Here is a 19277-nt window from a genome sequence, read left to right on the forward strand (position 1 = left end):
AACGCACGCCCTACTGGTAGCGTACTAGCAAACGCCATGACAACCAGCGGCAGAACACACAGACTCTAAAAGCGGAACCCCGCCGACCTCCTCTTCCGACTAAATAGCGCTTAGACGAAATTACTTTAATAGAATGCACTGTACGCAAAAGAATAAGAATAAAAAACCTCCAACGTTCGTTTTATACACTACATTCAATAAAATGCGAACTCAACAAATAATTCACTACCAGACCAATATATAACTTTTGACTTTACTTTAGCTACACGCTGGTGAGCGAGACCGATGGTAGTCCCCTGTCCAATAAGCTGGGCGAAAGCGGCGACATGTCCACATTCGAACTATAACTAGGGCTCTCCGGGTCGGTAAACGCTAACTCCAAGTCGCGTAGACTCGAGTACATGTGCGGATTACGCGAATGGCTTGCCAACCGAAAACGCCTCAACGATTTCGTGCGCGATATCTCGATCTTAGGCGCGCCGACAATCAACGTCGACATCTCGGACCCGGGCGGCGTCAAGTGAACGGGAGACGTGCTCGAAGGCGACGAAGACGGCGTGACGCCGGCGAGAGCGTCGGCCGAGATTCGATAGACGTAATTCGTCGTCGTGACGCTCGCTTGAAGCGTACCGGACGAAGAGACCATTCGCATGCGAGGCGCCTTCGGCTTCGATTGTCCGGCCGTTGACATGTCGCTCATGGACGGCGTTCGTCGTATCGACGCCGTCGAAACGAAGATGAGATCGTTCTAGAAAAAGAGAGCAACTATTATTTTCCCGTCCGCGTTCGTTGCTTTTTTTTTTTCAAACGCGTTTACCTTGTCGGCAATGAGTTGCACGTGCGGCATCTTCAACGTGTGCACCAGGCTGCCGTTGATGGCTAGACGAATTTCGATTGTGTTCGAGGAAAAGCCCAATATGTAAGGAAAGACGAACGCTAAACAAACGAATACGGCGCGTCACGACGAGCCGCGCGGCAAATCACAGCGCACACCGTACCGACGGAGTGGGGAGCCGAATTCCACCTGATCTCTACGTCGGGAACGTCGTCCGTCGACGATAGGCTCTTATTGAGCGACATATCTAAAGGCGAGAGAAACGATTATCCTCCTCACGTTATTATTTCAGATTCACGTACGTCCGTGTGTTACGACAATTTCGGCGTGATTGTCTTCGTACACGTCGAGGACCGATACGAGCGTCTCCCTCGACTTCTTTCCTAGATCGAGTACTTTCTCTCTCTCGTACGTTCCCAAGTCGACCAGTTCGAATTGACGACGATAACCGACGCAAAGTAGATCGTTTCGGCCGGTCACCGAACCGTCGATCAGTCTCATGACGTGGACGGACTCCCCAAAGGAAATCTCCTATGGCGTGACAATGCTGAAATTTTTCTCTTTTAGTTAATTAATTAATTGCGTACTTTGACAAATGTGAGAGCGGATTCAATGTGGCCTTCCATTTCTGACGAAGGACGCTCGTCGACCGTGTACACCCACTTGTATACAATGACTTTCGTCTTCACGGCGATAGCAACGTAAAACGTCTTGCTGTCGAGAGGACTCACAGCAAACAAGTGACATCCTATGAGACATCGGTCAAAATCAATAACACTTTGCAATCAACGGAACAGCTACCTACCTTTTGTTTTGCTGACTCGAAACTTCTTGCAGTCGTCCTTCGACAAGGCACCCGAACCGAACGCGTGCAACTGCGTGAGAGGAATAGCAAACAGATACTTGTCTTTGCTCGTACCTATGGAAGAAAAAAATTAACGTCGACTGCTGACGAAGACGATATTAATTAATTCTCACTTGAACTCCCTCGCATGAACGCAATGCCAAGCTGCTCCAGTATGGACATCTGTTGCATTACCATCACTTTGGGAATAACGCAATGATATTCTTTGTCTGAAGAAAACAATCCAAGATGAAAATGCACAGCAGGTGGAAAGGAATTCGGACCTACCGTGAAACAGGAAGACGCCCCCACTGGAACCAATAACGACATCCTCGCCTATAGAAAAAAATCATCAAGAGTCAAGCAGATCTCTCCATCTCTCCAAATACTCACCCCACGTGTCTCCACAATAGACGGCGTGCTCAAACGGTTCGTCGAAGAGCGGCTCGGGTTCCCAAGGCTGAACGAGCGCGAGAATAAGCAATGGGTTTCCTATGTGTATTCAAGCGCTTACGTCACGTTTGATCGAAGTGCTCGTCTGTAGACTCGTCGGAGCGTCTCCCTTGACGATTCTCTTCAACTTGAGATCTTGACCGATTTGCTGGAATTCCGTCACTTTCGCCTGATTTTTCCGCCGTTGAACGCGAGGAGACAAAACCGGCAAGCCGTCGCTGATGAACCCAGAGTGTCGAGGTACCTTAACCGTAAAAGAGGAGAGGCAAATAAAGAACGATATCACCGGGCGCGACGTTCTCACCATGATGGCTTCGTACTCTTTTTCCAGACCCTTGATCAAAACGTCCAGCGTTCGTTCACGTTTCTCTTTGAAAACCGGCGTCATGTAAGCTGCCTTTTCCCCGTTCATAACTGAAGAAAAATCACGCGTAACTTCTCGATTTTCGCGTCTGCTTTAATTCATTTTTACGCTTTGCAAGAAGAAATTCCCGAAAGGCCAAATGATCCTTGAACGCCTTCTTCGTCGGAAGATGGGGACCAAAGACGGGCACCGCTTCCGACGAGTACACCTGAAGTCCGTAGGCGTCTTCCTCCTCGTCGAAAGTCACCACAGCAAAAATATCTAAAAAAAAAAAACAGAAAAGTCGCTACAGAGCTCCCGAATTTCTATGCGAAAAAATAGCTTACGGACAAACTGCGATTTCAATTGCGAAGGCTGGAAGGACGGCTGTTTGCCATCGCAGAACACAATGACACAGATATCATTCCCAATGTGCCTCTTCCTTTCCAACTGTACCACAAAAAGAGAGAGATGAGAGGAAATCACAAATGAAGCGCAACTCTGCGGCGCACCTGTTGCGGATTGTCCGTTGAATAAGGCAGCATGGTGGAAACGTGGAACATGATTTCGTGTCCCTTATAGACGGTAAAGACGGAGTGAGATCCAGTACGTCCACCTGGGGGGGAAAAAAAGGCAACAGTGACGAGACGAAGGTCCATCCATTCGTTTTTCTGCTATTTACTTCTGTCCAAGCCACCCCGGTAGCGATCCCAGTTTTCGAGAGGAATCTTGTCGCCGAGCAATTTGAGAAAATTTTTGTAATTCTTGCTACTGGACACTAGAGAAGAGGAGAAATAGAGAAAACGGCTCGCGCTTTATGATCAGTCAGGATTATCGTTACCGTTGCTGAACATATCCGTTTCCTGCGTTTGGTCTTCTTTGCAATAGAGAACGCCAAACTTGAAGTTGACCGTGCCCTGTGCAAAAAGAACGAACGAACGTATGGGTGTTTGCGAAGCAAAACGAGTGGGGGGTCCCACTCACCTCCTGTTCTTCCAAAGTCAACAAGTCCTAAAAGAAAATATTATTCAGTTGTCCTACCGGAAACGAGACGCCTAATCGACTCACCTTTTGTATGGCTGGACTGGAAATTTCCCGCGGCGACTTGTCAAACTTCGTCATGTTGAACTGTCTGCGATGAAAAGGGCGACGTAACCGCAATGTCCGGTCGAAGCGCGTTCTCTTACTGCAAAACGGTCTTGTAGTTCACTGATTTTCCCGGTGTGTACGGAAAGCAGAGTCGAGTGTTGCCCTATAAAGGAGGAAACCCGGAAAGGTTCGCGCCCTTTTCGACTTTACGCGCGCGTCATTCGCACCTTTTTCTGCCAGAGGATACTCCTATACTGAACGCCGCCGTGATTGTCGGCGTCCGTGGCAACAACGGACAAAAAGAACGGGTTTCCCTTCGCGTCGCATCCGACAAAGTTCTGATGAACTGCACACGAAGGAAAGAAAAACGATAAGCACGCGTTTTCGAAGTGAATAACAGGCCAAATTCGTGGGTGATCTCGAGCGTGTGGGCGTGTTGATATAAGCACGTGCTGCTCGGCATGCGGAAGTGCCAACACCCCCCTTTCACACCCTTTCCCACTGTCTACTGTAGGTTCGCAAACTCCCTCGGTCTGTACCTTTTCCTAAGAAATACTTGAAGTACCAACGCGTCTCGATTTCGGGATTTTCCAAATAGGCGGCGGTCGTCGTTTTCGACGCGATCGAATCGAGCTGCGAACGAGAGAGAGGCGCGCCGATTGTGAAAAAAGGGAGGCTCACGGATGTTCTCAGAATCACCTGTTCGAGTCCGTTTTCAACGCTCTGGCTTTCGATTCGAAAGCGCTTCGTCTGAGACGATCCGCTTCGCGCGTCGACGGTGGCGAGCTGTCGAGAAATAGTGTCCCCTTTTTGGTCGCGTTTGACGCCGCGCACCGCGCGCGCGCGCGTGGGACTTACCTCTTCGACGGAGCCGAACAGTTTTCGTGCCATAGCCGGACTTTGACGGCGTCGCGGCGAAATGAGCGAGTCGACCGACGCACTGTAAATAGATAGCGGAGATGAAGCGGCGAACAGCAGGCCGCAGACGCATGTAAACAAATAATGACGCGGATTCGGTCAAGTGCCCTCGAGGCGGGGAGGGATCGAATTATAGGGGGAGGAAGAATGGGGGCATGGCCTTTTCCTTTCTCTCACTCGCGAGTTGTGTGTTGACGCTTCGTAACACGATACGGATGGGCTAGCTAACGCGTATAAGTACCTGAGATGGCGAGTGTCGGCGATGCTGCGTTGTCGTCGTAGGACGGGTGGCGGCGTGTAGCAGCCGCGTTCGTAGATGTCTTCGTCCATCGTTGAGGTTGAGTACTGTGAAGGTGCCGTTGCTGTGCGCCGACTCATATATACAGCGCGCCGTCCCACGGCGTCAGTTCGTGACCTTTCCGTCATCGCGGTTCAGTGTGTCCCGGAGACTTATTAGCTCATAATTCCAAACGTCGAAAGGAGGACGAACCGAACACGAAAAAACGTAATGTGGGGGGATGGGGGTGGTACAAATGAAAATAAAGTACATCACTTGGACTTCATGTCTATGTAGTTGGCAAGAGCTTCATGAACGAACAAGTACTGATCCTAATCAGCACAACATTGACCATATCATTTCCAATTGATTGCAAGTCCACTTACTGCCGTCTGTATTGACCCTCCTCGATCCTGACGCAACAGGCAGAGGTACATCAAAGGGTCGACCTTGCCTTCTTCGTCATACTACAATAGAGGGGGAGCAGAGTGAGTTGACTACAGTAAAGTGGAAAAGTTGGGCGACCACCTGCTGCATTCCCATGTCGATAGCAACAAAAGTTCCAGTTCTTCCAATTCCAGCGCTAGGCATTACGCAATAACGCCGTCAGGTTTTTTCCGGCCGGATGTATGCATGAACCCACTCACCTGCAATGCACCAACACGGGCCCAGACGATAGAGTGATTTCCTTTCGAATCGTTGACAGGAAGTCGAGCACCGGACCCGACTCCTTGGGAATTCCTGCGCGGACTAATATAAGGCAACAGAAAAATGGGTGAACTGGCGCACCGAAGTCCGGCCAAGAGGTAAACCAATAATGAGTGATCAATCGTTCCTCGCTGTCTTCAGTCGATTCTTCGTCCGAGAACAAATTCCTTGCCGCCAGTGTTGTGACAATATATTCCGAACCGGGCTTCTCATCGACGACGCGTACGGAAATATTTCCGTACGTCATCTTATTGGGTAAGTAAGATTAGCAAAGGCCGCTAAGTACGTCACTTCCGTTTGACCTCACCCTGTTCTCGTGATTCGTGTCTGGCCAATATCGACAGCATTTCATCTGAAAGGTGAAGGAGGTTACAAAAAACACGCGTCATGTGATATTCATGGCATTTGCCCTACTCGGCCCCTTTCGATGAGCCCGGTCGACATGACGATGATGGTGACCTTCTGTTCCCAGATCATTCTCCAAAAGTCGTCCCTCGTTGACGGAATTGGGCCTGCGGAATCACAGCTGTCGTGAAAACCGCAAACCGTAAAAGTGAAACTTGCCTTGAGTGGCGATGTATTCACGAGGTCTCATGTTGTAACCCTGCATGATATCATAGAGAAAGGTACACGTCGACGTCTTACAAAAGCGTACCCGAACGTAGTTGGCATTGATATAGCTCGTTGTCGGATCGTCGTCAATCACTTCCAAGTGAACGGCCGAGTGGGGATCTAAACGGTAAAACGGACGGCGATTAGAGAGCACAAAGGGCAAAAACATTTAGTTCTCTTCACTTGGCAAAACGTTCATGTATCGATTCTTCGACTCCGTTCCCGCCGGCGTTTTCTGAATGGTTATCATATTAGAAGGAGTCTCCTGGAAAACGAAGAAAGTTCACAGGTCAAAATCCGTTTTCGTTCTACGTACGTCATCGTCCTTACCTCAAACTGCTTCTTTATTTCGTCGGGATCGTCCGAACTGCTATCCCTCTGATCTCGCGCTCGGTCTAGCAACGTCTTCAACGCGAGACCGTCCATGGCACAGCTCCTGAGATAGCAATAAACGTCAGTCCCCTCTCGTTTTCTCTCTCTCTCTACTAACTTGCTGATCCGATGTACGTACGTAGGCGTACGACCAAGCAATTGTTCCAGGTCAGATCTTCTGACAATCGTTTAGAGTGCGTCTATCTTTAGTCTGTTTTCTTACGATTTGATATCTGATTTGATTTCTGCTTTCAGGGCGGTCATGTGGACCCTGTCGCCTTCGGTGCTCAGCGCGTCGTCGTGACTGTCGATTTCTCTTGTCAAGACGAGTTTGTCCAACGAGGCCGATTTTCTCCGTGGAGTACCAAGATTTTGACGTCGACGCTGAATCCTAAACACGCCCCCAAGTCACAAAGAGCAACTTTTGGCGTTCTTTCACTCATTACACAAGCAGAGTGACCAAAACGATAATGATGACTGCCAAGACAGCAAAAAACGGAGAAATAATGACAGCAATATTGACAGACGATTCCTCCTCAGACGGACTAACTAAGGTAGTCCTTAGAGTGGTCTCTGCAGAAGAAAGTTAGGGCAACGACAGAAAAAAAAACGAAAAACGTGCCTGGCGTTGAAGCAGAAGTCGCCTAAAACGCGTGCAATTAAGATTTTGACTCAAATGCCGTGTATGACCTGCTTACCGTTGGAGATGATGTTGGTGTGGCGGCTTCACTACCAGATCCAATCATACTGGTTTCAATAGTCGGCTCAGTCGTTTCTGTGTAGGGAACAGTCGTCGCTTCGGTCGTCGCTTCTTCTGTAGTAGGCACGACCGTCGTAGTCGGTGCTAAGGCGAAGCCATTTCAAACTCCGCGACGACTTCATTTGTTCTCCTTTCCTACCTTCAGTTGTAGGAGGGACTGTGACAATTAGATAGACTTTCGTAGAATCCTTGCTAGTGACGATGTTCGTTAGACGGCAGAAATAGATGCCGCCGTCCTGCCGAGTTGCTTTGTCAATCAGCAGGTAGGACCGCGTGGCGCCCGGAATACGAACGCCTTCTTTGAACCACTGAAGTGCGCCAGGAAAAAAAATTCATTTTCATTAGCTTCTAGTCCCACTTTTTATTCTTTTGCGTACCGAATACGTTGGAAGAGGAACGCCGTAGCCTTCTGCTGTAAAGTTGTGCGTACGGCCCACAAAGATTCGTCCGCCAAGCGGAGTTTTGACGAAAGACGGACCCTCTACGAGAAAAGATAGACTATGCAAAGGCGCGCGCCACCGAAAATCTCCGCACCTTTATAAATTTTGACTGTCGCCGCTTGAGACACAGTCGAGCCAATCGAGTTGGTTGCATTGCACGAATAAGTGCCGGCATCTGCGTCGATCACGTCTTTCACAGTCAATGACCCTCCTGTCTTTCCCGGTAGAACTACTCCGTTCTTTAGCCACTGAAAATTCAAAGAACGATGAAGAGAAAAGGAGACGTACAATTCAAGTTTTTCAAACCTGTATTTTAGGTTGTGGATAGCCGCGAGTGGCGCACGACAAATTAAAGGATTTTCCGTAGTTGACCGTCGCGCTCAGCGGAATCACGTCAAACGTCGGAGGAACTACAAAGATACCATTTGCTCAACATGGGAACCCAAATACATTCATTTCCTCCCTTTTGCAAGGTCTCCTCCTTTTACCTCCCTCCCTCCCCTTACTTAGAAGACTGATAAAAGAGGCCCTCCTTATGACCTACTCTCCCCTCACGAAGTCCTAGCCACAGAACCGTCCAACTCACCGGTAATGACTGTCAAATTGGCCTTGTCAGAATCGACGCTCCTGACAAGATTCGTCGCCCGACACCAGTACTCTCCTTCGTGACTCATGTCAACGTTCGCAAAACCGAGCATTTTCTTCGTTTGGTCGTTCAACGTCATGCCGTCCTTCACCCACTGAAAAAGAACAACGTCAAAACAATCCCGACTTTCAGTCGATTTCACGGCTACGTGTATCGACGGCTTTGGACTTCCGTTCGCTTCGCACGTAAAGAAGGCCATGCTGCCGGCATTGGCGTCGTAACTTCGCGGCTGCACGGTGAAGTACGGCTCGACTAAAAGACGTTCTGTCTTAGTACGCAACGCCTAATTGACAAACTGCTCCTACTGTAGACAACAATCGAAGCGATTTGCGAGACTGCATTTCCATAAGCATTCGTTATTTGACACTGATAGGCGCCGCCAGAATCTTTGATAGGCGGCACTGTCAGACTGCGGCGGAGGAAGCGATTAAAAAAACTCAATCGATTCCTTCACTTCCCAACCCCCCCCCCCCCCCCCCCCCCCCCCGTCCCCGTCCCCTCTCTCCCTTCTCCCCCGCTGGCACCTTTTGCCTGTCTCGCCGACAAGCGCGACGCCGTCTTTAAGCCAAGAATAACTCAGTGGATGTCCACCTATACCATCACAGCTGGACGAAGAAAAAAAACCGGCGATCCATCTCTTAGAACAACATATATGCACACCCCCCTCCTCGCTTGCCTCATCGTGACATTAGCCGATCGCTTTCCCAGAACGAAGATAGCGCCAGCCGGATGCGTCGTGACAGACGGTTTCTCTGCAAAACATCAATTCCTCCCTCGATGCAGGGGTCTGCAATCCGCGCGTCCCACCTTTGACGACCAATTCTCCCTTTCCTCTCAGAATTCGACCGTCCGAGGCCGTCGCCTCGCACTCGTACGTGCCCTGATCGCTAAACAGGACGTTCGTTATCACGTACGGATTTCGAATGCCGGCGCTGAGGCGTCGCCCGTCGTCGTGCACGCGAGCCCACTCTTGAAACGTCGGCGTCGGCGTGCCGTAGAGCTCGCACTTGAATGACGACGTCTGGCCGCGAACTGCCTCCAACTTGCTCGGACGCACTTCGACTCGTTGTCCAACCGGAGCCGGCGTCGTGGCGACCGACTGCGTCGTCCCCGCCGCCGTCGTCACTGGAACAGTCGTCACTGGCGGCGGAGTCGTCGCTGATGTGGCTGTACTGTTCAGCGTTGGGCCCGCTGTCTATATAGTAGAGAGTGGGTCTCTTTGGCTTAGATCGTCAATAATTTCTACTCTTGTATACCGGTGGTGTTGACAGGTCAGGAGGCAGGCAAAGTGGCGTTGGCTTGAACCAGAAGCGTTGCATTTCGACTGTGCTAAAACTACCATAAAAAAAGAAACAGATGCATCTTTGTCCTTGCTACTCCTTTCTCTTTTCTTTTCTCACTGCAGGCAGATTTCGCCTACTGACGGCTTGGGTGCCGTCCATTTCAATGCCAGCATTTGGTAGTTCTTGTCATTTGGATTGTAGTTTGTAAGGGTGTCCTATGTAAGTGAGACGTTTCATTGCGAAGGAAGACGGCATTTCCGTTTTATTCCTACCCTGACAGAAGAACAGTTGAGCAGCTTGGCTTCAAGGCTAACCAACTCGGCCGGAGCATTAGAGAAATAGCCAACAGTCTGATTTTTCCCCTTTATCCTTCCCTGTATCATAAAAGCCTTAATGCCGTAAGAATCTCCCTTATCGAGAGTCACTGTGAAGAGAGTAAAGTCACTCCCGGATCACGTAAGTCAATGCCTTCTCATTACCGGTGTACTCTTTGCCGGGAACGTACGATTTGGTATCGATTGAGAGCGTCGGGTGGTGGTTGTCTTGCGGCTTGACATTAGACTGACCGGGCGGAACGAGACTGACGCACGAAGCGCTCGTGTAGCCGTTGATGAACGTGCCCGTCGTCGGCGGCGACGCAACGACGATGAAAATCGCGAGCAGAATCAACGTCGTCATCTTTCACAGCGCTGTTGGAGGAGAGAGAGAAACGTGAAGTGACGCGCGCTCTACTATATCACCCCTAGATTCGAAGGAACGACGCAAGAACGCAAGAGAGATCCTTGATTCGACGAATCTAGCATCGTCGATTTCCCTAGTTACTGTCTGCCTACTCTAGAGATCGTCTGTCCGGAAGAGGCTCTCTCTTCGGAGCCAAAAAAAGAGCAAGAGAGCCTCTTCCAAGCTAAAATCGTTCGTCTCTAGAGTCTGCCGAACCGCCTAGACGGCGTGCGTCCGACAGCCCGTGGTTACATCGCCCGGTCTGTGTCGAGTGGTCTAAAAAAAGCGATCTGCGTGCTATAAACGGCTCGTTCGCGTCGATTTTGGACTTAGTTCTAAACGACGGTGTAACAACGCCTACGTGTCTCGTCGCGATGATTGCATGGGGACGGCAATTTGCGGCGTCGAAACGAGGTCTCTTTGACTATCGCTACGTACCTGAAAACAAACTGAAGCCCGTTTCGCGCTTTCACATGCCAATTTGCTCCGAAAACACACGCTCTAAATCGAGCTCGGACCACGCCTTTAGTATGCGCTTGCGTCAACAACTGTCCGTCTCACGCGTCATCACGTGAGTTCTGCTATGCGCGCAGCGGGAATTTGAAATAGCAACGAAGCCAGTCGCAGGCGATTTGCAGACGGCGTGACTTTACCCGCAAACGTGGTCACTAAAACAAACAATGGAAGAATCGAGTTAGCAATCTGGGATGCTGACGTCAAACGCCTATTTGGGATTCAGTCCCGCTACAGGTTTCGCTCTGTCGAGAGGGCATGATCTCGACACCGAAGAGTGTCGGAAAAATGCTACGAGCTCTAATGAGAAAAAAGTCACAGTCTGATCGCTCTCGGTATCCACACACAGAACTGGATTAGTCGAGACGGAAGCCAGGGGCTTCGCGCTCGTTATCATCTCTGTGCGTGCACGCTACTGTACAAGAGGACGAATCGCGTGCTGAGCTAAAACAAACATCGTCTCGACGCCGCTTGTACATTGTGCTGTGTGTTGCGCGCGCGTGCAAGCAAGACAGGACAGCCTTCGTCCTCCGGTGGGTGGGTGGGTGGGTGTGAGTTACGTGGTGTCAACATTCCTTGCACAGTCTACCGTTTCCTAATTCCATTCGTTTTCGAACAGTTTTCTCGTTCCCCTCTCGTCGCCTCTTAGCGACACATCTCGCGCGCGGGCCCCCGGGGTAGAGGGGGGGACCCCCACAGGCAAATACTCGACTAGCCGAAATTTCAGCGGAGGCGGCGGTGGCGGCACACGACAGCGCGCTGACCATTGACGTCGGTCCGAAGACTACAAGTGACAACGGGGCCCTTTTCTCCTAAGTACGTTCAACCATTACTACTTAATGAATCCAATTAAAGTGTCCCTAGTTCTTGTGCTGCTCTAAAGAGAACCATTGGAAGAAGCCCGAGAAAGAACGTTTAGCACCCGTTTAGAGGTGCTCCAGTCAAAGAGGCGGGATGCATCAAACGGAGGTAGAGTGCCAGTACACTGCTGTTGCTGCAGAAGCGCGGCGGTTGTTGTGGGCGCGCGTATGTCGATCAAATTAGCATGAAGTGGGGGAGAAAATGAGCCCCGGGGAAAGGAGCGTGAGCCGTTCCGTTTCAAAGGAAGAGGGACGATCATCCGCCTCGAACGACACGCTCCCCCGGTCGACGCCGACGGCGACGAACGCCGGAGCATCGAAAGCGACGAAGGCAAATCGGCCCGCCTCCCCCCGGGGTGCTTCCCCCGCTTAAATCCGTCGCCTCTATATTTCGACGGACCAATTTCCCAGTCGTTATAAGACTGATTAGGATTGGTCAATCGGTTAGCTTAGGGGCGGTATCCCAGATTGGGGGGCTGTTAATCTCGTTAAAGGTTGGGGTTGACATTTGGCAGTTTGGGGGGAAAGGGAGGGCCTTATATGTTCGCGTGTTGCTTCTGTGTGCTCTAGTGGAGCGGCCTGTCGGTTGCCGATCTAGTGACGAGTGAGACTAGATCGTTCGCGCGTCTCGCTGTCGTCAGCCGCGCGGCACACTATATCGCCCTCCAGCGAAAATACTTGGGTTTCAAATTAGTTTGTTTTCATACCCTAGTGCCTACAGCTCCTCAGACAGAGACTTGTACATTGCGAACGGCAAACGCGCGCCGACGGACGGGATTGGCGTGGCAGCTACGGCGGCGGCAGCCATGAGAACTTGATGGAGCCAGTCGAGTGGACAACTACGACGACACCAACGACGACACCAACGACGACGAGGCCGGCGACCGCCTACGGCAATCCGGTAACTTCCTACTTCACGCACTCGACGACGTCGCGCGAATCGATGGCGACGGCGACGACGACGACACGTAAGTGAAGGCCGGGATCGATCGAGAGGGAGTTCGAACGTAGACGGCTTACGTACGTTCTACGTACGTGCTCCTCGCTCTCTATACTCCCCGTTGCGCGTCATTGCCTTAGAGAGACGGCGCGCACGCGTTGCTCGGCGAGCAATCGCCCTATCCGGCCAACCGGCTCTCGTTCTATACGCGCCTGGGACTTATCTCGTCGTTCCTTTGAAGCGGAGCCTCGACTAAGCCCCTAATGATTGTTGTTGTATTCCAATTTGTACGCGATTTAATTGATGTGACAGTCGATGCCCTACGCCTTTGTTTGTCTCCGCAGGACTGCAGCAGCCAATGCAGATGGAGCACAGGCCGCCGATTCGACTACAGACGACCCCCGTCGCCGACCACCTTCGCCACCACCGTTATCCCGTCTGCGACGCCTGCGGTACCGTCATATTCGAACGCTACTTCGTCCGAGTAGCCGAGAAGACATATCACGAACGCTGTCTACGCTGCTGCATCTGTCGCGTGCAATTGTCCGCGAGCTGCTACTACAAACACAACCAGTTCTACTGCAAGATCGACTATCAAAGGTACGTTCGACGTTTGGGTAGGGGAAGGGAACTCGTACGTCGTATATACACTCTGTGTGTGTGTCGCTCTCTGTGTGTGCGCGTGTCGATCTGTGCACGCCTACGTAGTCTCTCCAATTACGCCCAAACCGCGGAAGTCGAAAGTCCGTCCGTTCGGTTCGTTCGTCGTAATCGGTTCCGTCTCCGCTTTTTTTGCGAGTCTGTCTCCTTGTCTATTTTCTTCCCGATGAATGAGAAAACGAGTTGGAATCGTTTTCGGGGTAGTTGATCGGAGGGGGACGGGACCCATACATAAACGGAATTCATTCAGATGTGCAAGTAGAGGCCTTTCTCGTTGTGTACATAAGGGTCTGTAATTGCTGCATGAGATTAGGTGCGGTCTCGAGGACTAGAGTTTCGCCGCATATATTCAAACTATTTTCTCACCCAAAACCGCGACCCACCCCCATCGCGCAAAAGACGAGAAGCGCGACCCGAGTCTGTACTATCTTGCGCTTCTTTCTCTCGTGTCTGCTGGGGGCCCGACATTTTGGGGTAAAGAGCGACTAAACCGCTACTTTGCACGTTAGAGTGAGACGCGCTAATCGTGCAAAGAGAACGAGCTAGACATGAAGGGCAACAACGATAGCGATCACCGGGGCGCGAGTTGGAAGCGTGTGCGCGCACGTGGCAACCGCACGCAGATACAAAGGCGCTCCCATGCATGCAGTCGGGCGCGCTTGCATTAGTAGGGATCCCGAGGCGAACAATAACAATGCGGCCCCAAGGTAGACTGGCATGAATCACCGAAACGATTCAAGGGCTGCGTACATTTGAAAATAGACACTTCCAACTGTGTTTGCGCATTTGACCACAAGCTTTTCTATCGTTGCCCATTTGCAGCTCATCAGAAGGACTAGCCTCCTTTTTTCCTTTAGGCGACGGTTCGTTGGAACCGTCGCCTACTTCATATCTCCCTAATGAGACTGCTGTGAACCATGCTGCCTTCCGGGGGCCGAATATCCCCAGGGCGGTCTCTCTCGATCTCTCTATGTGTAGTGCTTCTGAAAACAGTACGCCGAACGGGCTTCGCAAAGCCCTTGAGCGCAAAGACTAAACACTCAATAACTACTCTGCGTGCAGCCCGGCGACGTCGTTCGCACACAAACGACGGGAACCGCATATTTTCTTGCAGTCTCCCCGACCGCGAGATACCTCTATGAATTATGATCAACCCCAAACACACGTGCACGCACGCAACGCACGTAGACGCGTCCCAACGGGCCGTTTCTATGCTTCTTTTTCTTTGTTGCCACCGCAGAATGTTCGGAACGAAGTGCAGCGCGTGCGGCGAGTCTATTCCTAGCACCGATCTCGTCATGCGAGCTATGGACAACGTCTATCACCTACGTTGCTTCGCCTGCGTCGCGTGCGGACAACCGTTGCAAAGGGGCGACGAGTACGTGCTTCAAAGAAATCAGCTTTACTGCAAATTGGACGGGGAACGAATGCAAGAGCAACGACAGTTGCAGCTGCAGCAGGAGCCTCAGCAGCAACAGCGTCAGCACCAGCACAGCGAAGAAGCAGGTACGTGCACGCAAGTTGCTCGCGACCTTATGACGCGTGTCTAAGTGGGCCGTTAGTGGCCGTCAATTGCATTATTGGGGGGGTCCCATGCCGAGAGTTCGAAGGGGCTTGTTCCAGTTGCCTTCCGCGTACGTATACGTGGAAGACTCGCGTCGTGCATCCCTCAAATATCGCGCGAGCGCAATATACCGAATAGCGCGAATTCGCGTCGCATCGCGATTGCGGATGCTAATGGCCGGACCCAGCGTGCACGATCGGCTAATTCCCGAGGGGGGGTGCGGTCAATTTGACTTGAAGCAAACGGCACTGTCTAGAGCGAGACGTAGAACATACTTCGGTTCCGTCACACTTGCCCTCTAATTCATGACACTACCACCCAGACCGTGACTTAAAATATTCTGCCCCGTCTGTTTTTCAAAAGCCCAGAGGTCAGAATATTGTGGCTTCGCCTCAGGGTTTCCCCCCCTCCTCACATCATGTATAAATATTGAGTCCCATCATCAGACTCGCACATTATATTTGAGCGAGTGAGAGACACCCACTCAGAAAAAGAGCGCGCCGATGATGAGCTACGAGTTTCCTTCGCATGACCCGACCGCCAATTGGGCCCAACAACAGCCGCTCTATTACGCCGAATCGACCGATCACCATTCCATGTACGTGCCGTCTGCAGGAACGGTCTTCTCGCTGCACCACTACCCGCCGCCGCCGCCGCCTCCGCCGCCGCCGCCGTCGCAGCCGATGCACGCGCAAGCGCCGGGAGGCATGCAACCCCCGTTTCCCGTCCAGTACCCGCTCAGTCTGCCGGGACCGTCCGATCATCCGCAACAGCGACCCATCTACGGACGACCGCTTCGAGCGCACGACGACGTGCCCTTCGGATTCAGCGTTCCCGGTCCGAAGCGACCGCGAACCATACTAACGGGCAGTCAACGGCACTTATTTAAAACGACTTTCGAACAGAATCCGAAACCGAGTCGGAAGGCAAGTGTTCGACGCCAAAATAAACGAGCGGTACTTAAGCTTAGAGACGGAGGTCATGCAATTTCCTTTCCGTCTCGTTTCCTCCTAGCTCTATTGCCCCCTCTTTTCCGCTTTTACGAGTCGCCCGTCTTACCCCTTATCTTTTGTCTTTTGCTCGCAGATGAGAGAGAAACTGTCGCAGGACACGGGATTGAGCGTTCGAGTGGTCCAAGTCTGGTTTCAGAATCAACGAGCCAAGGTGCACTCATCGTTCCCTAACAAAACAAAACTCTTTATTGAACGTGTTCGCACTGAAAATTTTATTACCCAAAATACTACTCCATCCCCTCCTCCCGCCTACGCGACAAAGTCTAAATTTTCCTCTCTTTTCTTCCAGGTTAAAAAATTAAGCAAGAAAAAAGAGGATCGATCGGAATCGATTTCGTCACAACTCAGCGGCGGAGACGGATCTCCTGCGACAAAAGGCGGCGATAAGGGCATAGGAGGTATGTTCGTCACTTCCACGAAAAACCGCTAAATTAAAGCCCGCGTCAGGATCCCATCCAGTGCGTGCATGACCCAGCAACCGTATTTAGACTAAATTCTAGCATGTGCCGTACGGGGACCAGTTCACGCGTAACGACCTCCTCTAACTGTTATGCTGATCGAACCGCAAGTCTCTCGCTTATTTATCATTCCTCTCGCCCTTCGGCTATATTCGCACTGGGACAACATTTTATATGCGCCAATCAAAATAAATATCTCTTATTTCGTTGCAGAAGGATCGAGCGGTTCGGAGAGCAGCTCGGGTGATATAACTCTGATGAGCGGAAGTCCCGCACTCCAATCGAGCGTTCATGCCGAAGGCTTTGCCTTGCACGAAGCGGCGGCGGCGGCGACGACAAGAACAACGATCGCCAGTGGTGGACTCCGAGGAGAAAGCGCGCAGCAGACATCATCTCAACGAGGCGACTGCCAGCTGCACGCGAGCGCCGTCGCCGCCGCTGCCGCGGACGACTCGGATCCGCTCCAGTTGCTTCACTCTATGCAGTCACATTATTTTTCAGAGCAGCAAAAGTGACATATCGGTTTTTTTTCGTCGATTCTCTTTTTAATTGATGCCAGCCAGCAACGGTCTGGTTGTTCTACTGTACTATTCAGAATCTCGTTTTCAAATTGTCTAAAAATTATACTGAGTGAGATAGACCGAACGAGCGAGAGGAACGTCCAGCAAGGCGTTCCTTTTCGGTACACGCATGCACCGCCTACTGCTCGATAACCGGGGATACAATGCACGTACGTTGGTACGGGGTGGGGTGCGACTACCGTACGTGTCACCGTTCTGCGCTGAAGCAAAGGTCGTCTGCGGTTACGCGTCTCTTGTATTGTAATTATAAAGTGCTTAGCTACCTTCGACGCCTAGTGTCGACCCGACGCGGATCTCTGCAGATGGCTAGGTCGGGAACTAATGAGGAGCCTAACCGACTTGAAGGCGTCTAATTAAGTGCACACATGACCTGACCAGCACACCAACGAACCACCACGATTCGCGATCTTTCGTCGAGCGCGTCACCACCGGCTCTTGCATTCGTCCATGGAAGGTAAGCGTGCGCTCGAAATCGAGACGACGCGATACAAAGGAAGAGCTCGATGTCATTACCCCACACGCGCGCGCGCGCGCTGACCGAGAGTCTACATATAACGTTTTCTCGTTCGTGCGCCCTCCCCCTTCCCGCCGCAGACCGCACTCGCGTCCGAATATGCGCCGGTTGCAGCCGAACTATCGCCGATCCGTACGTTCTCTACGCCATCGATCGGTTCTGGCACCACGCCTGCCTACAGTGCCACTTCTGCGGCGTCCTACTCGCTAACTCCGGTCGCACGTGCTTCTTTCGCGATGGACGACTACTGTGCAGGGACGACTATATCAGGCAAGGGCTATCTGTCGGAAGGGAGATCGAGAACTCGAAGATCGATCTCGTCTCCCGTCCGTTTTACTGTGTACTCTGCGGCTATTTTTGTCTAACCCGATAGACTATACGGAAAAAGCGGCATCTGTTCGACGTGTCACGACGTTATACAATCAACCGAGATGGTGATTCGCTGCAAGGAGCGCGTCTATCACGTTTGCTGCTTCAAGTGCAGCGTCTGCTGCGCGACGCTCACCACGGGCGACACGTGTCATCTCGTACAAGATCGAATTCTGTGCGATCGCGATTATCAGGCAGCTTCTGTTTGCACGCTGCCCGATCAAAACTAGTACAGTACAGCAATCGCTATAGCCAACTTTTTTTGGAGAATTAATCGCTGGGAGCTACTGTATTAGGGAGACGGGACGGATCTATATATAAACACCTTGTCCGTTCGTTTTCAAGATATGACGCGAGGGATCAAAAAAGTATCTGTATGTGTAGTGACATGTGGGTCGGCAGGTGTTCGAACGACCGAAAATAGCTCGATCTGCATTCCTATCTTCTTACGTCACAGGAAAAGGATTTGCAAAAGCAAGATCGTTTTCGGGAGTGCGTCTTACTTGGAAGAAAACAGTGCTCGTTGAGAATTTTTGTCGCTAGGCGCTAAAAGGTGACGATTCTTCGCGAATGTGCGCATTAGCTATGGAGAGACGCGGAATCTCCATACGTTTGCGAAACGAATCGATCGCAGTCTACCTCGAGCGACAATTGAGACGAGAAACGAGAGAGCGGTCGCTGTCACGCTCGCGTCGTTGTATCCGAGCCACGTGAGAGAACGCAAATACATCTGGTGTGCGCACACTTCCCCGGACAACTCCAACTGCCAGTATTTCCCGTCATCAATTTATAGAAGAAACGCAGCTTCCAACGAACTGAAACAAAGCCAAAGAAATAACGTCGCATAAAAATTCGTTTCGAACGTTTTTTAGGTCACCGCTACTCGAACGACGCGACCCAAAGGACTACGAACTACTACTAGTACTACTGGTGGTGCTGGTGCTGGTGGTGCTGCTACTATTATTACTCCTGTCACCACCCTCATCACGTCTAAGTCTGCCTGTTTGCTGCAAATTTACATCGCTGTACCTGCTGTAGGGCGTAAGAGCGAGAGAATGATCGACAGTCAGTGATTCCAAGCTGATGTCGGAATAAGGCAACGCCGGCGTTGAATCCGTCATTGTCACAGCATCGATTGATAGATCTGGAATGAGACTGCCAGGATGAGCCATAGTGTCAACGGACTGTTGTGACCGGTGCGCGTCTAGAACAACGATCACACGAGGAAACAGCCGCACAACATCATACCACCAACCACGTGAATGATCCGGAAGCGAATGGTCCGGCGGCGGTGGCGGTGGCTGCACGCCAACTTCATCTGCAGACAGGAGAAAGGATTTCGATGCTTCCGATCTTGATTTGACTTCCGAAGTCTTTTTCTTCCTACGACTGCCCTTAGCGGATCTCTTGTTCAGTGCCTTTGCGTTTGCAACAGGTGCTTCGACGCCCTTCGTTGTCCGCTTCTCCTTGGCGCGACGATTTTGAAACCAAACTTGAACGACTCG

At 51.4% G+C, this 19277-nt stretch overlaps 3 protein-coding genes across 8 annotated transcripts; 1 reads left to right on the plus strand and 2 right to left on the minus strand.

Annotated features, from left to right (window-relative positions):
* Positions 1 to 110: 110 nt before the first annotated feature.
* On the minus strand, positions 111 to 4908 carry LOC136186019 (GTPase-activating Rap/Ran-GAP domain-like protein 3). Its single transcript, XM_065973255.1, has 24 exons — positions 4724 to 4908; positions 4423 to 4504; positions 4264 to 4350; positions 4104 to 4197; positions 3792 to 3910; positions 3663 to 3727; positions 3544 to 3607; positions 3460 to 3486; positions 3317 to 3392; positions 3158 to 3253; positions 2988 to 3091; positions 2823 to 2925; positions 2605 to 2757; positions 2437 to 2546; positions 2194 to 2376; positions 2073 to 2139; positions 1968 to 2015; positions 1814 to 1909; positions 1641 to 1754; positions 1423 to 1583; positions 1138 to 1366; positions 999 to 1082; positions 818 to 936; positions 111 to 748 (listed from the first exon to the last, which is right to left on the minus strand). The coding sequence occupies exons 1-24, from the start codon at positions 4906 to 4908 to the stop codon at positions 263 to 265; spliced, it is 2952 nt and encodes a 983-aa protein (XP_065829327.1). The 3' UTR covers positions 111 to 262.
* A 5-nt stretch (positions 4909 to 4913) lies between these two features.
* On the minus strand, positions 4914 to 18650 carry LOC136186017 (uncharacterized). 3 transcript variants are annotated; one of them, XM_065973254.1, is made up of 34 exons: positions 18412 to 18650; positions 18276 to 18355; positions 15897 to 16017; positions 10739 to 10968; positions 10060 to 10269; positions 9853 to 10004; positions 9698 to 9795; positions 9554 to 9632; positions 9105 to 9492; positions 8974 to 9049; positions 8822 to 8902; positions 8603 to 8706; positions 8446 to 8549; positions 8238 to 8391; positions 7958 to 8061; positions 7746 to 7899; positions 7589 to 7692; positions 7351 to 7519; positions 7150 to 7295; positions 7074 to 7095; positions 6898 to 7024; positions 6675 to 6842; positions 6570 to 6626; positions 6410 to 6515; positions 6263 to 6344; positions 6123 to 6199; positions 6032 to 6071; positions 5882 to 5979; positions 5775 to 5819; positions 5549 to 5714; positions 5407 to 5500; positions 5288 to 5342; positions 5146 to 5226; positions 4914 to 5091 (listed from the first exon to the last, which is right to left on the minus strand). In XM_065973254.1, exons 5-34 carry the CDS (start codon positions 10256 to 10258, stop codon positions 5032 to 5034), a joined length of 3390 nt encoding a protein of 1129 aa, XP_065829326.1. In that variant the 5' UTR covers positions 10259 to 10269; positions 10739 to 10968; positions 15897 to 16017; positions 18276 to 18355; positions 18412 to 18650; the 3' UTR covers positions 4914 to 5031. The 3 variants fall into 3 exon arrangements, with proteins under 3 accessions (XP_065829326.1, XP_065829324.1, XP_065829325.1); XM_065973252.1 differs by having other exon boundaries at positions 6570 to 6629; XM_065973253.1 differs by lacking the exon at positions 10739 to 10968 and having other exon boundaries at positions 6570 to 6629.
* LOC136186022 (LIM homeobox transcription factor 1-beta-like) lies at positions 10073 to 16932 on the plus strand. Of its 4 annotated transcripts, XM_065973260.1 has the most exons (11): positions 10073 to 10993; positions 11051 to 11346; positions 11433 to 11629; positions 11678 to 11782; positions 12386 to 12641; positions 12958 to 13213; positions 14514 to 14779; positions 15453 to 15763; positions 15924 to 16001; positions 16140 to 16248; positions 16522 to 16932. In XM_065973260.1, exons 4-11 carry the CDS (start codon positions 11768 to 11770, stop codon positions 16821 to 16823), a joined length of 1593 nt encoding a protein of 530 aa, XP_065829332.1. In that variant the 5' UTR covers positions 10073 to 10993; positions 11051 to 11346; positions 11433 to 11629; positions 11678 to 11767; the 3' UTR covers positions 16824 to 16932. The 4 variants fall into 4 exon arrangements, with proteins under 4 accessions (XP_065829332.1, XP_065829331.1, XP_065829333.1 ...); XM_065973259.1 differs by having other exon boundaries at positions 10073 to 11346; XM_065973261.1 differs by having other exon boundaries at positions 10073 to 11346; positions 11541 to 11629.
* Positions 18651 to 19277: the final 627 nt, after the last annotated feature.

The sequence above is a fragment of the Oscarella lobularis genome, chromosome 4, assembly GCF_947507565.1.
Source record: "Oscarella lobularis chromosome 4, ooOscLobu1.1, whole genome shotgun sequence".
Classification (NCBI taxonomy): domain Eukaryota; kingdom Metazoa; phylum Porifera; class Homoscleromorpha; order Homosclerophorida; family Oscarellidae; genus Oscarella; species Oscarella lobularis.

Excerpts from the sequence above, each read along its gene's own strand:
- LOC136186019 (XM_065973255.1), bottom strand. The coding sequence starts at position 4,908 with ATGACGGAAAGGTCACGAACTGACGCCGTGGGACGGCGCGCTGTATAT. Across the intron at positions 3,487-3,543 it reads CCAGTCCAGCCATACAAAAG|GACTTGTTGACTTTGGAAGA; the intron begins GTGAGTCGATTA and ends ATTTTCTTTTAG. Across the intron at positions 2,758-2,822 it reads ATTGAAATCGCAGTTTGTCC|ATATTTTTGCTGTGGTGACT; the intron begins GTAAGCTATTTT and ends TTTTTTTTTTAG.
- LOC136186017 (XM_065973253.1), bottom strand. The coding sequence starts at position 10,258 with ATGACGACGTTGATTCTGCTCGCGATTTTCATCGTCGTTGCGTCGCCG. Across the intron at positions 8,903-8,973 it reads TCGGCTAATGTCACGATGAG|CTGTGATGGTATAGGTGGAC; the intron begins GCAAGCGAGGAG and ends TTCTTCGTCCAG. Across the intron at positions 8,392-8,445 it reads GTCCAAAGCCGTCGATACAC|TGGGTGAAGGACGGCATGAC; the intron begins GTAGCCGTGAAA and ends GTTCTTTTTCAG.
- LOC136186022 (XM_065973259.1), top strand. Across the intron at positions 15,764-15,923 it reads ATCCGAAACCGAGTCGGAAG|ATGAGAGAGAAACTGTCGCA; the intron begins GCAAGTGTTCGA and ends TTTTGCTCGCAG. Across the intron at positions 16,249-16,521 it reads CGGCGATAAGGGCATAGGAG|AAGGATCGAGCGGTTCGGAG; the intron begins GTATGTTCGTCA and ends ATTTCGTTGCAG.